Below are 16318 nucleotides of genomic sequence, written 5' to 3'. Positions count from 1 at the left end.
GTTATGTACGTGTCTTCGGCGCAGGAGACCTTTTCCGGCAAGAGTTCATGTGGTTTGGACCCCACACTAAGCTTTAAATGCACTTCTCATCACTGTTGCCACACTTGGTACAATTGTACCAAATTCAGCCCTTTTTGTCATTCATCGGCCCGTTGGTACCACGCTGGCATTTTCAGCCCCTTTTGTAGAAAAGTTGGTACTATTCCACCCAATTCAGCACCATTTAACAAATACTTGTCACATTTTCAAAAGTGTCAGTAAGACTTCCTATGGGAATCTGGGGCATCTCTTTCTTTTGATGTCTTTCAGGGAAGGTTCTAGTACCCTGTACGACGGACCGCGGACATCCGTTAGTGACGGTGGGTAACCAGCTTCGAATTCCCATCCGTCGTACCTGGATCGGTTTTATTATTTATTTATTTATTTTTTTTTTTTTTACAAATGTCAGTTTACTTACCTTATATTCTTCTTACATTCTATTATTCTCCTTCGGTCGTGAAATGAGCAAGAATAAGGAGCAATAATTTATATTTTAATATTTTATTATAACGTAATATTTACACACAAACTCGATGATTGATTTGTTTCTAGTTTTATATTTTTCATACACTGAGAAAAAAATTGTAGGTGGCGTACTTAGAAAGGTAGGTTACATACGTATGCTAATTCCTGTAGTTTTTGAACTTAACGTACAGCAGACGTAGCTATAACTGAAAACATATGTTTTATAATACTTTCCGTATAAATGTTCCATCTATATGTGCTTTCCATATGAAACAATATAGGCGGTCAGAATCTCACATACAAGCGGACGTATATAACATATAGCTGAGGAATGTAACGTAAGTATATGCATGTGATATACGGAAAATTATTAGATATCAGACATCCTGCAACGGCATGATGTAACATCTAAGGGCAGTGCGTATGTAGCATATGGATAACGTATGGTCCATACTGATTTCTGTATTAAGCAAGAAGATTCCGTATATTTGTACAATATAACGCTGTCCGGAGAATGGATTTTTCTCACTGTATATGGCCATAATACTTTTTTGGTTTATTGATCACTTTGAAATGAAGGCGCGGTAGATTTCCTTACAATACATACCGAAAATGATAACTGTTTTCCCTTTTAATTTGCGTCCTCTGTTAAACTTCCTACGTTTCGATAAAAGTTTCATCTACTTCCACGGTTGTACGGGTTACTCCTATTTGGATATTTTTAAAAAGAGTACTTTCTTGGTTTGCACTCTTGGAAGAGGGGGTGGGTCTAGAACTTCACCTTTTTTTGTTTCGTGTTATAGGGCCATGTATTACCATCTGCGCAAATTTGTCTTCAACATTGGGGTGGACGGGTAAGACCGTTCCCCGTTCCCATATTACATATATATATATATATATATATATATATATATATATATATATATATATATATATATACGATGTTCAAAATATTTATGAAGTTGAAAAACAATGCTGTGGAGGATCAGGGGAGCAGAATTGTCTTCAGTGGCGTATTTAAGGGGCTATCGGGCTTAAGCTTCCCCCGAAATAAATGGGTTTGTTTTTCGCATTCCACGTACAACAACAATCCTTCTTACCATTTCTAAGAATATTATTGACTTTCCACTTTCTTATGCTCTTTGTTCAGAAACAATACTGTATTTGTCAAATTTGACTCCATGTAAGAACTGCGTCCTTAATTGTTCTTTCTGTCATCCTTTCTATTTTTCTGTTTCTTTTTCTTGATGTTTCTTTCGTTTCGCCTATCATACTTTCGACCGTTGTCAGTTCTGATTCAAGTCGGCCGTCATCAGTAACACCAAAACTGTGAAGTGTTGATAAGCGAAACTGGTGTTCCACACCAACTTGCGCGGATATCAACATAACGCTGACTTGAGTTATTATAGCAAAGGAAAAATTATATCGTTTAGTTATTTTAAAAAGAAGGAAATGTTTAAGTTAAAGAAAATCAAAATGGAGGAAAAATTATCCCGGGAAATTAGGTAGGCCAAGAGGATGCTTCCTTTTTCTTGCATGAATAGAATAAAGGGTTAGACTCACTCCTATTTTTTTGTATCATATCATATAGGATTTATCGGTCTGCAATTCTTGCCATTAAAACTTCAATTTATGCATAAATTAAAACATATTTAATTCTCAATTGTCGCTGAGGAAAAATCTTTGAATTTGGTGTGGAAGAAATAAGACATTTTTTTTTTTTAAATAACTGCAACCAATTTATATAGGGAAAAAGTGGACCTTGTCTTAGCAGAATATAAACTTTTGTTTTCTTCATTGACATTGAGTCAGACACTGAAAAAGATTTACAGTCAAAACTTAATTACGGGATTCCCAAATTTGCTTTCAATTGTCACATTTTGTGCAGTTCTACCTGTGAGTACTGCTTCATGTGAGAGAAGCTTCAGCAGTCCCGACAGAGTTAAGACTGCCTACAGGAATTCACTGAAGACTGACACGCTAGATGATTTCCTAACAATTTCCATCAGTGGTCAGAAAACTGCAATCGACAACTGGCACATCAGTGCAGACAAAGAGCGTTACACAAACGTGAAGCTTTAAGGTAAGATTTTTTGTTTTTTAAACATGTATATCAATTGTGCAATTCAAAATTGATTATCCTGAATCTATTGATTGTTTGGTTTTGAAATTTTATGCCCTGATGTAATCTCTTTCTTTATCAAACCAAAAGCTGTGTATGGGGGGGGAGGGTCACAATTTGTACGTGAGAGATGCCTGGCGACCATCATTTTTGGAATAGCCAGTGCGTCTGACTTTGAAAAATTTTGAGCCCTGCCAAAACTATGAAGAAAGAAAATCAAATATGTATGACGCAACAATACTCTTATTTGAGCGAAATGATGATACTCGTAATCTCAATAGCATTACAGAAATCGTTACAGAAATCTGACGCATGTCATATACTCTTTAGTTAATAGATGTAACTTTAAGATTATGGAGAAAAATATTCCAGCAATTGAATTATTTTCTTTGCTTACGAAGCATGAGCAGATGCCTAGGCTGATACAACAAATAAATGAAATGCGCATTTACTGAAAAGATGGGTTCTACTGACATAAGGTAGTCCATATAGACCCTACCCTTCGTGTGCTAGGGCCTAGGGGAGTGGAGGAGATAAGATATCACATCAAGTTACGTCACGCACAGTCGCACCTTCATTTTCATTAAAAATGGAAAAGCCAAGAGAAATCAATTTCATCTCACTTTCCTTTGTGGCAGTCGGACACAAATCATCACACTTATCTGCAAAAAGCACTTTTCAATTCAGATTATTGGGGGAGCCTTAGTTCCATTGTTGGAGGGACATATCCCCTCCTTTCCCCGGGATTTGTGCCTGTACGTACAGCTGAGACAATTTTCTAGCATGAGGAGAGGAGCATATCCTCCTCTGGCATTTATTGCAATTTGTGCCCAAGAAGCAGAAGTAGAATTAATGCATATTGATAAGACTACTAAACGCACTACAGCACGAAGTTCAGTTTGAAATACTACAGAATATGATTCTTTTTTAAAAATGGAAAATCCAAGATAAATCAATTTCATCTTACATTCCTTTGTGGCAGTCGGACACAAATCATCACATTTATCCCAAAAAGCACTTTTCACGTCTGATTATTGGGGGGTGGGAGTCCTCCCAGGTCCAAGATTGGGGGGACAAGTCCCCCTCATCCCCCCGGGATTTGGGCCAGTGTGTATTACTCTGGTATAAAATAATGAATTCAGCCCTTTTTGTTTCAATTTGGTACTATTTTTCAGCCCACTCCAGAGATAGAATTGTGGCAACACTGCTTCTCATATAGCCTCAGTGCTGAACAGGACGCTGGTCCTCATATCAACTAACCAATCAATCCCTTGAATGAAGATCAGAGTCGAGCGGGATGCATTCCCATATCAGACTGTCTGGTGTGAATCTCGTATGCGTTGACTTTTTCCGTTCATCTATATCTATGAAGAATCACACAGCCGAAAGAGGAATGATCCATAATTGAATATCCTGCCCTCCATTCGTCTTCCCGCTGCAACCTCTGCTAACACCAGCGAAGATATTTTAGACGACGAGCAGACGTCAGGTTTATCGTACGAGAGGGACATGAGAAACCAGACTTTCTTGAAACATCTCGTTGTTTAGTATTCTTGCGCTCACATGGAGGGAGGGGGTCACGTTGTCTCTGTTGCACTGGTTGTTGCCCGATATGACAGTTAAAGCTGTCTAAACAATGCGTCTGTCTAGGCGCTTCCAATGTGTCTTGACATACTGGAGAAACGTCTATTGTACGAGCCTTGTATTATTGTACGATCCTCGTATTATTGTCTCGTATTAACCTTCTGCTGTATAGACAACTAATGGACTACTGATACGCTACGAGCCACGCTGACAGGAAGCCTGCAAAACGACAACCAGCCTCTCACAGTTCCACTATAAGACCAGGCTCCACATTACTTAATTGTATTATGATCCACAAACAATTAAATCGTTATTAGGTATATTGGATGACATATAAGCTAGCAACAGCATGCCTTCTTGAAACATTGCAGTCAGTTTCTTCTTGCAGTATGCTGGGACCTTCAAACTAAAATAATCTGTGTTGCGAATTTTGCTCGAATTGGTCGATATATACAGTGTATTCTTAACTCGGTTTTAAAAAGTTTATATTTGGCTATTTGCCTTAATGATAATGTAATGCAATTGATAACTCTGTATATAGATCATGGTTACAAAATGTGTGTGCCCCTCATACAAGGGTGCCGATCCTGAGGAGCCGGGGGCCCAGCCCCTCAATGCTCATGTGGGTCCCCTTGTATTTTTATGTGTAGTTTTATTGTTATAGGGGAGTACGGGGTGATAAGAGATAAATGGGGTAACAAGGGACAGAAAATATTCTTGCACTTCCAGTGATTTCTTGAGGAACTAGAAAAAAAATATATGTGATTGTACTTAAAATATGAAACCTGCTGATGTATTAACACATTTTTCCAGTTGCTTTTTCACACCAAAAAAATTCACGAGAAATTTTGTTAAAGTAAATGTCTCTTATTACCCCTAAGGGGTAATAAGAGACAGGGCTCTCAGTACTCATACACACACAGAATAGAAAATGAGTAATGGTGTAAGGAAAAATCTTCAGACAATTCTGAACAATTTACTTTTTTCAGATCTGAAATATGTACATATGTTCCCGAAATATCAAGATTTAAAAAATGAAAATCAATAGTTCGTTCTGAAAATTTATTTGCCTGAGTATTAAATATCAAAAACCATTGAAACAAAGTATAGTTGCGTTTTACGGAATCTAGATACATCATGGATAAAACTCACACTATCAAATAAAACAGAATGAAGACAAGAAATTTTCTAAAATGAACTTAAAAAGTGCCTAAATTTTCAATGAAGAAAAAAACACCACATTTGAAAAAAATAGTTTTAGCTAAGTTAAATTAATTGAAAAAACTATTAAATTTTAACCATGCAAGAAGAGAACATTGAAAAATGTTGTAAACCTATTGTTGTCCAAATTATGTAAAATGTAGCCTATATAAAAATACATTTTCGAAAAATATGTAAGATGAATATTAAACCTTTTACGATGCACAGTCCAACGATCATATGAAAAATGTACAAAAGAGTTTGGAAATGTCATGCTAGCCTATGTAAAATCCAAGTTCACGTTTAAAAACCTCATAAATGTATTTTAAACTTTAGTGTAACTTAATTATAGCAGGTAGGCCTTTTTAATTATCTTAGGCTGAACCACTTAAACAAACATAGGAATAATGTATAGGCCAAAAAGAACTGTTGGCATATAGCCATGAGTTTAACAACTATTAACAATAGTCCTACAAATACCTAGGGCTACCAAAAGAAGAGAAATCATATTTAATCTTTCTGTTTTGGTTTCAAAAGTCATTTTCCACTTTGCTATAAACACAACGAATTTTTTGGAGCTATCCTCTGAAAACCTGAAATGGCTCATTTCCATCCAGTTTGATAGGTCCATAAAACACAAATTTGGATGTCACTGTTTGAATGTCATCATAGGCAGGGTAATTGAAACCACTTAATTCTTTTTTCAAAAATTTAACCTTGCACGGTCCTTCATCTGGAAAAGCAGTAACCCTCCCAATATATCAGTCAAGATCGTAGTACAAGACGTAATACATTTCTAAGCAAGATTCTGCTCCGGTTGGATCAATTTCTCCTGGCAAACTTGCACCAGTTGATGATGAAATTAGTTGATCCAAAGCATATTCTCCACTGTCTCTGTCTATGCACAGACTCTGAATTGCCAGAGTAGGAATTTTCCTATTTACTTTCTATATACAAAATATAGCAGGTTATACTCGTCACATGCGCTAAAAACAAAGTTGAACTGGGGTAATAAGAGACAGTTGTCTCTTATTACCCCTTCAAAATTTCTAAAAGGGGTGATAAGAGACATGCCCTCAACTGACATGAAATGCAATGTTTCAGCATTTTTCAAAATTTCACATCAATATTCATAATCTTAGTCACAAAGTTACATAGCAGTCATTTCCACATCTGTAACTCACTTTCCACAATAAAATTTTATTTTAAAACAGCCACGAACTTCTATGGTAAGTTCAAAGTGAATGTATTTTTTCATAGCGTAACAACAATATAAAAACTCATATTAGTTCGAAAGTGCAAGTGGGGTAGGAAAGTAAAGGTATTGACGTTGCCATTACTTATTTTTCTTATAATTTTGAATTGATTTTTAGGGTATTTTCTGGCCGTGTCTCTTATAACCCCTGTCTCTTAATACCCCGGCCTCCCCTATGTATTTTTTATGAATATACAATATTTGGCATAATTCGAATTCAATTTGTCTCAAAATCCTCATATGCCTTCTTAGACTCTTGTCTACAACCAAACACACATCTGAATGGGCTTCCCCAAAGCTACAGTGAAATCGGCTCCATTGCCATCATAAATAGATGGTTAGAAACTTGAATTATGTTTCACATATTAAAAATATTTATTTCTCTTACAAAAATTAAAACGGCTAAGTTAATGACGATTTGAAGTTCCTGGAGCTCCTTCGTGGCTAAGCGGTTAGCGTACGCGCCTATGGCGTGGGAGGCTCGGGTACGATTCCTTGCGAAAGCTCATGTGGTTTGGATTCCACATTAATCAGTAGGTCCCGTCTCATATAGCCTCGCTGCTGAAAGGGACGTTAAACTAAAAATCAACTTAACTCAACATTAAAGTTCCTGCGCGACTTCTGATGCACACTGTTGTGTAAGTATTCTAATTTTTCATGTTTGTTGTGATTGTTGATATAGGTAATTGTCTTCATATAAATATTTTAATTGGAATAAACTTTCTACCTTGAAAAAGGAATTAACGTTTTGTTGTATTCCCGCAAATGTCTTTTCCTCTATTTCCGCAAATGTAGATTATTTTCGTAAACAACAAGAAATTTGCATACAAGTGACATGCAAGACAACGGGTTATCCTAAAGTTTGTACAGTGACATCCTTTGGCGTTAGACAGATTCTTAAAAATCTTGTTGCACTTATGGATATTGATGCCCCGTAAGAAGGCTCCATTGCCATTTCATGTACGCAGCGATAACGAAGACCGTAACTTAATGCGGATTATTTGATTATTAATAAAATGGATATTTTCAGCACATTCCACATTAACCTAACCTTCACTTCAATTTCTGTTATTAGAAAAAGTCCTATTATTGTGATCCCATGTCCTAACCTAGGTTTTACTTCAGTTTCTGTTACCAGAAAAAAGTGTTCTTATTGTAATTCTGAGTCCTAAACTAATCTAACCTCCTAGAGACATATTCGGTCAGTTTGCGCCATATCATAGTATGCTTCTACAGTATTAAACAATAATACCGTGTTGACACAAAATTAATAACTTCCGTTAAATTAATGATAGAGACGTGAAAATTGAGTTGAATTAATGAAAATCTTCTATGTTTTGGATCCCATTGACCTGGTTTCAATGAGAGTGAATTGATACTTAGGAAATCAAGCCCTATATGTTCCCCAATAAGGAAAGGACTGAGCATCTACTCTGTTTTTACAAGTCATGATCTTCTAATGGAGAGCAGAGGAACTTTCAAACAATACATAGGTGGATGCCGCCCAATGCGAAAAGCTCACCCATTGTGAGAAGTTTAAGAATACAGGAACCGTGATGGACTCACCAGGATCTGGTCGGCCATTGACATTAGGATAAACAACGAAAACTACAGCAGACCATTACGCTAAGTTAAAATTCTATCAGCCGTAGCTCACGTGACATGTAAGTTCCAAACTTTTCTCTTCATGATGTCTTCTCTTGTGTACAAACGGCTACTGTTTCGTGCGTACGAAGTGCAAATTGTGCAGGCTTTATTTTTCAGTGACCACCCACTTGGTATGATTTTGCAGTAGGAATGTTATTCTGAATTGAAAATGATGAAAACTATCTGAAACATGTTACTTTTTCGGACAAGTTTTATGTACATTCCTAGGTAAGTATTTGTGCAAAAAAACATAGGCTAACATCTGAATTTGGGGTTCGAAGCATCCAAGATTTCTTATCAGAATATATCAAATGCAGTTAAAAACTGAATGTTTGGTGTGCACTCATGCATGATATAGTTGTTGGATCTTTCTTGCATTAATAGTGTATGTGGACATGTTACCAGTGTTTGATGTTCCTCAATTGCTGGACCATAATCCTATAGTTATTTTTCAACATGATGGTGCTTCCCTCATTGGAGTGGAAGTTCATGCTTACCTTGATGCAATTTTTCTTGGATGTTGGATTGGTTATAGTAGACTGACACCTTGGCCTTCCCGCTCTCCTGACATTACTCTCCTTGATTTTTCTTTCCCTAGCGTTATGTGGAACATATTCGTGTATGCAACATCAGTGATTAATCTTGCTACATTGAAAGAGAGAACATCCATAGCTAGTGCATTGATCCTGGCATTGCATTGATCTAATACTTGGATTGAGATCAAATACCGCCTAGATGCTACGCGCTACCAAAGGTGCTCACCTGAAAATTTATTAATATTTCAAGAAAAAAACTAGCCTAGTTTGCCAACAATTTGCCATCATTTATAAATTTCCGTCATTAGGCTTACAAAAAATAATTTGTAATGAGATAAAACTTTTCGGACATCTTGTATTATCAATAAGTAAAGTTTAATTTAAGGCGGAGCGAAACGATTGGCACTCCTTTCCTTTTCGATATAACTATAAATGCTAGATTGAATTGATTTGTTCAATAAAATAGATGCCATGTTGAACTGCTACCTCTAACAAGCAACAAATGGTCCATAATGGCAAAAACTAGAACAAGAATATCGTAATTTTCATAGAGTCCGAAGTTCGATTCCATATGTGTTTATGCAGCATTCAGGGCAACAGTAATAGGGCAGCTGTCATTAAACTTTTTTTAGTCCTTTTTCGTTCACACCAGTCTCATTTCTCAGCAAATCTATATCGTAAATTACTGTTATATTAAATAACTTATATACAAAGGTTCATTCAGTTATATTGAGGTGAATTTGAATGTGGCTCGTACCCAGAAAATGCCAAGTTTCCCCAACACCAGTTGTGTTCGATCTGCACGCCATCTTTACTGACTATTCCCTGGCATCAAAGTTTCCATTGCAGGATATTGTGTTCCAGCTGGATAACGGGTATTGCATCCCATTCCTCTTCACAGGCTTTCCACAGGCCGGAGACTGTGCGACTCGACGATGGGACAGGCGCTGCTTGAGGAGTCCGAAAGTACAATAGTCCATTCGGCTGGCATCTGGACTTACGATAGGGATGTCAGAAAAGGGAATTGCTACATTTCAGCTTTCTGATCCATACGGCGATAGAAGTCAAGCGACGTTTTCGCCTTGTGGTTGGATACCTTCACTTGGCGCAGTTCAACTTGGTTCAAGTCTTGTCCGCATAATGCTGGGATTTCATGCCGGTACATTTCAGTCAGGATATAAGGCTGTTAGTACGCAGCATTGATTTTGATATTTCGCTCCACCTTTCGGAGAAGCAATTTGCTCCTGTATGACAAACCAACCGCAACCGTGAATCCTTTTGGGAAACAGTTCTAGCTGCTCGCATCGGTGTGGTGGGCCCAGGACTCTGTGCCGCGTATTTTCGTATAGTACAATTCACATGTCACTATCTACACGGAAATTACGCACTTCATACTTTTTTGCAATGCATGATACCGTGAACTTAGCGTCGGAAAGGGTCAAAATGAATCCTTCCCAGAATCTGTTCAGTTTCAGCGACATTAGAAGACGGACGGCCACACTGCTCTATTTCGTGACTAACGAGATTTGTACTGTTGCAAGGCTCTTGGCAATTTCATGGCGGTGAATTGTGCATCCGCAGTACAGTTGCACATTGAATTTGGATAAATATAACTGAATCAACCTCTGCACTACTTATGTAGTAAAAAACTTACGAGGTCCAGCATTACTATCTGCAGTTGACTTTTTAAATTGAAGCGAAACGCCATGGTTGCACCTGGAAAATTAAATAAATAAATAAAAGCATTGTAAATGTAACTGAAATTCACTGGTAAAACTGTTAACTGCTAGTTTATTATAAATAGTATATGTGTCATTGTTAGAATTGTGTGTCACCGTTAATAGAAGGCAAACAAAAATACCTTCAATTTTTTAGTTAGTGTATATTATAGATATACAATAAATAAATAAACAAATGAACTGCTAAAGCAGAGAAAAACTATCAATTATTATTGGCAACAAACGACATAGCTTTTAGCGCCACAAAAATCTGTTTTTATCGATTTTCTCGATAGGTACGCATCATTATTTATTTTCAGGTATGTTATTTTGTTGATATCAATATGATATATCCACTGTTACATGTTTCATCTTAGAACGATGTTACAGTTAAACAAAAAATGAAATTTAAGAGCTAATCATAATTTTATGTTATGTCTTATTAACCTTACATTTAACTGTCATCTTGCTAGTATCATAATTAAAAGCGTGTGACATATTTCAATATCAGTTTCATGGTTATAGAATAGCATCAACTTATACATTTTCAAGAACGCGGAGTTTTTAGATTTTCTCGAAATCTATGCATAAGGATTTACACTCATCTAATGCACCTTGTTAGCTTGAGATCTTTCCATATATATATCTTTGGACATGTTTGTTCATTAAACGTTAACATTAATTAAGAATTTACAAGAACTACCATGAAAAAGTAGTTTATTTTGCTTTTAAATTAAGTACTAAATTTAATACAAATGTACTATCTATATTACATTCCAATATATATTTTGTTTTTAAGCTTTATGAAAGAATGCCAACAAAGAAAGGAAGTATGTGAGACACTGAAAAAAGACTCCTTGAAAAGTAACGCAAAGTAAGTCATTAAAACTTCATAGAGAGAGGCGGAAAATGAGACATGTATGCCAGTTAGAAGCCAAAAGTGTGTAAAATGTATACAAGATCAACATTTTTAATCAACGCTACATCATGAAGGGTGTTACTGGAGATCAAAGACATTGGGAAAGTTTCAAAATACACCCACATAGTCATCGACTTATAAAAATAGATAATTCCTCCAGGACTCTTTGCTCAAGTAGAAATAAGGCGAATCTTTTCCTAACCTAAAGATTTCTGCAGATCGTTCCACTAAAAATCATGCAAGACTTTACCACCGAAATTACTACAACACGTTGTTTTGCAGATGTATAGGCAACCCAAGTTACATCTTCGAGTGATTAGTTACTCCCGGTTCAAGAGTGAATAGTTACTCCTGGTTTCAATTTCTCTAGCTCCCCTACCTTATATAAAGCATTCTTGGTCAAGTCATTGCTGATATGATGTAATATACTCCTTCTGTTCAGATAGAAATTCGCCTGGAGAGATCTTTGAATTGAGCGTTACAACATGTTCATCAGATTAACATGTTAATTAAATGTAAAGTGATTTTGTCACGTTTGATAACAAAGCAGGATTGTTCTCAAAAAGACAATATTATCTGGAGTATTAACTCAAGAAGAAACAAGTTAATACCTACAGTTAGTGAACATATGTTTTTATTCGAAGTTCGCAGCGGACGACATACAGAGAAAGCGAGAGAGAGATTCAAGTACGGGGACAGAGAGGAATTCATTCACATAGATTAGAATTAGACAAACAAATGATCAGACAGTATTCATATTCTAAGGAGAATTGTGATTTTATGAAGCAGAATTATCAAACTTTGTCACTCGAACCTGCGAACATCACATCCGCAGATGTCGAATGAAAGTGGAGAACTCCTTTTAACAGAATTAAAAAAAAAAAAAAAAAAAAGTTCTCAGTTTGACCTGTGTATTTATGTATGTTTGTATGTAAGTATGTATGGCTGTACTCGATTATCTGGAAAACCGTTGGTCATATTTCGATGCGATTTTCACTAATCGAGTAAGCTATTCCCTGGGAAGGTTTATACATATTTTAAAAAAAATGAAAATTAATCAATTTTAAAACACAAAATAATTCCTGCAGCCCTGAGAGAAACATATCCTAAAATATACTGCAACCAGAAATCCAATAGAGTAAGGCGGTTTTCATATGACTAAAGGGGGTAGGAACACCACTCACTGTCAGCCAACTTTCTCCTAGTAATGGTGATGGATGTTTAGGTTTTTGGGATGACATGACTGTTTACATATTAGTCTTGCTCAATCTTTCCCAGAATATCATGCACTTTTTCTGTGATTGGTTGCCCTCTGCAGGAAGTATCTTGGACATCGACATTTCCAGAACGAAAGTGGCTGTTTTACTGACTTCTGTGTCTATATTTCCTGTTTAAAGATATCCACAGCTTACTAAAAATAAACCTCTAGGGAGTCACGATGGTCCATTGGTAGAGCGCTTAATCTGGTTTCAAGAGTCGGAGGTTTGATCCCAGGCCATGTGAGTTCGTGACAGACGACATAGAGAGAGAGAGAGAGAGAGAGAGAGAGAGAGGTTTAAATATAGGAACAGAGAGGGATATATTTACATACGCAAGGTTAGAATTGGAAAAATGATGATCGGACAGCATCAATATTTTGAGGAAAATTGTGATTTTGTGAGGCATAAGAATCAAAGTTTCTCAGTCGGTTCTGCGAACGTCACACCTGCACTCTTTTTGAAGCATCAGATGATTGCACAGCGAGAGAAAGATTTTAAAATTTTGAGAATGTGGAATTAGAAAATTCACCCGCTTTCATAGATGAGTTTAGAACCAAGAACCTTTTGGTTATGAAGCTACGATTTTAACTACTCACCCACTCACCCACATGTTCTCGCATATCTTAAGAATGCCAACACTTTCGAGGCACGAAAATTGGATATATACTCTCACTTCTATTAGGAATTGTTATTTATTATAAATATTGAAGTAGCCGTTGCAATGTGTAGAAAAAATAATGTGTAAGGTATATGCTAGGCGAGAAAGTTCAGCGTCTGAAGGTCTCACAAGTAACGTGGATCAAAGACTGTATATACTCGTAGAGTACTAATCTAGATTGGTAAAAATACGAAATCTTATAAAAGGATATAGGTATTAGAAGGATCTAAAACTAACATTGTAACATATGCAAAATCTTATTCGCATGTTAGTCTCGGGCTTCTACAAGCTCTCCTTGCTGGTCGAGTGGCTAACGCGTTTCTTTGCTGCACGTGGTTCCGAGTTCAATTCCTGGTGGAAGGTTACAAAATTTCAATTTCATCATCATTCAGTTTTTATTAAATATCCGTCTCGTTTAGCATACAAGGAATAATCATCGGAAGTAAAACTAAAAACTTTCATTTCTCGAACTTCTATACTATAAGTTCGACTGAAGAGATTTGATTCTCATGCTTTACAAAATCACAATTTTCCTCAGAATGTGGATGTTGTCTGATAATTTGATTCTTCAATTCTTAACTTGCATATGTGAATGTATCCCTCTCTGTCTCGAGATTTGAATCTCTCTCTCACACAATGTCGTCCGGCACGAGCTCATGGTCTAGGATCGAATCACCGACTCTTGGTACCAGATGTAAGCATTCTGTCAATGGGGAATCGTGACTCCCTATAGGTTTGTTATTACTAGGCTACGGATATGTAGGCACTTCAAACAGGAAATATAAACAAAACATTAGTAAAACAAGAACTAAAAATAAGGACATATAATAGCCAAAATAGAAATGACATGCATCAAAAGTACTGAAGAACTAACTGTATGAGCATTTGCATGTAGTTACTAAGAAGGAAAGGAAAGTAATCATTGAGGAACACTCATTTCTTTGAATGGTGTGTAAGTAAGGAGTCCAGGCGAATTTATCTCTGAATGAAGGGGGTATAGGCTATTATGTCACAGCAACAATGAGTTGATGATGGCTGTTTTAAACAATTTGTATCTTGTCAGAAATAAAATTGTAAAATGTAGCGGTTTTGCGGAAAATTCACTCACCTTCACGGCGCAATTCTTATATCTGATTCATAAAATTATAACACTTTGCACATCTAACCTCAACTATCAGCTGCTAAATGCTCTTAGCCCACCCTACGACATATATACCTTACAATTTTCGACACTAACGCTATCTTATATGCAAAAGGCTAACTACATTTTAAACTACGTGATATTTTGTTGCGGTTTTCACTAATGCTATTCTCAAGGAAAGCTATTGCCTAGAATTAAAAAAATAATTATTTGATATTTAATTATTACGTATTTCTTCACACATGTTTCGTAGGGAGATTTATTTAATAGGAAGTTTGTCCTAGCTTTAATTTAGGTATCTAACTGAACTACTACGTAACGAAAACTGAGGAAAAAAAACTTAGAAGAAAAATAACTGAATTTAAAGATATTAAAAAGCAAAAGTACAAACACTTAAAAAGAAAGACAACCCACTTACAAAACGCACTAAAAAGAAAAGAAAGAAAAACTCTTTTTAAAAAAATATAAACCAACTTCAAGAAAAGGGCACTGAAAGGCAAAAACTAATAAAAGCGCTAAAAAGCAGATAATAATAATAATAATAATAATAATAATAATAATAATAATAATAATAATAATAATAATAATAATAATAATAATAATAATAATAATGCGCTTGAAAGGAGAAAACAATTTATTACTACTAGGTTTTATCTATATAAAAAAAAACTTTGAACTCGAGCCAACTCAAACATATTAATAACTCATAAAATTACCATCCAGCGAATTATTTTTACAATATTTTATAAAATACGACATTTTTTCATGTATCTGCTAATATCAAGTGTTGCCCACGAGACAAGAGGTTTTCTAGCCTCGTCTCGTACCTTTTTGTCTTACTTCGTCTCTATTCACAAAGAATTCTTTCTTCTCTCGTCTCGATTATCGAAAACATCTATCCTCGTCTCGTGTTGCTTTGTAAATCTATGTAAGGAAAATTCATGCCTTGCTTTTAGTCTTAATTCGATCTACAGGCTATCAGAATCCTTCCTTCACACGAAAAATCTACAAAGAATGTAGTATAACAACATTTAAACCGTATTTATTATTGGAATAAATTATGTAAGACTTGTGTAATTTTAAATGTTGATAAATGCTATTTATTATGTTTGTAGAAACTCTTTGTCAATTTATAGCTTTTATATATATATGAATCACGAAACACTAAAACAGTCCTTGAGAAACGGGTAAACTAGTATCGTTCACGAGACTAGAAAAAATTGTCGGTTGCCGTCTCATCTCGAATTTCAAAACGTACTTCTCGTCTCGAAAATGAGACCATAATCGACATAAGGCGAGAAACCTTTCGTCTCGTGGACAATACTACTAATATTCTTAATTGCTAATATCACTGACTACACGAAGACATCGATTAGGTTCCATGTTACATATTACTACTGTGAAATGGTTTGTGTCTCCTAAAACCTTTCTTACTCCTACGAATTGAATGTCTCATTCCTATGTTTTTATGTAACTGCAGACCAACTTTCTACACATTTTTTGCGCTACAATAATGTTAATTGACATGCATCAAATATTCATAAAAATAAAACAGTATAACTTCTTAACTCCGATATCCCTTTTCATTGGAGATCCTTCTACTTTGTCCACAAATTGTCTGGATACAACAAAACTAAATCCACATTACATGCACTCATATCATCGTCATTCTGACAGAACTAACTAAACTTTACTTTTACTTTACTTACTTACTAAAACTTTACTTTTGAGATATAGCTATTTTAAAGTTTTGAAGTCATTTCTGAAATAGATTT

At 35.7% G+C, this 16318-nt stretch overlaps 1 protein-coding gene across 2 annotated transcripts in view; it reads right to left on the bottom strand.

Moving 5' to 3' along the window:
* The window catches only part of LOC145679765 (uncharacterized), a 175449-nt gene that overhangs the window by 132149 nt on the left and 26982 nt on the right, over window positions 1-16318 (bottom strand). For both annotated transcript variants that reach the window (XM_081750319.1, XM_081750320.1), the window contains exon 2: window positions 10503-10564. In XM_081750319.1, the coding sequence (XP_081606445.1) occupies window positions 10503-10556 (54 nt within the window). In that variant the 5' untranslated portion in view covers window positions 10557-10564. The remainder of the gene's footprint in view (window positions 1-10502; window positions 10565-16318) is intronic.

Source organism: Thermobia domestica, chromosome 2 (genome assembly GCF_964235325.1).
Source record: "Thermobia domestica chromosome 2, izTheDome1.hap1.1, whole genome shotgun sequence".
NCBI lineage: Eukaryota > Metazoa > Arthropoda > Insecta > Zygentoma > Lepismatidae > Thermobia > Thermobia domestica.
The sequence above is the reverse complement of the archived record's forward strand: the minus strand, read 5'-3'. Positions and strand labels throughout refer to the sequence as shown.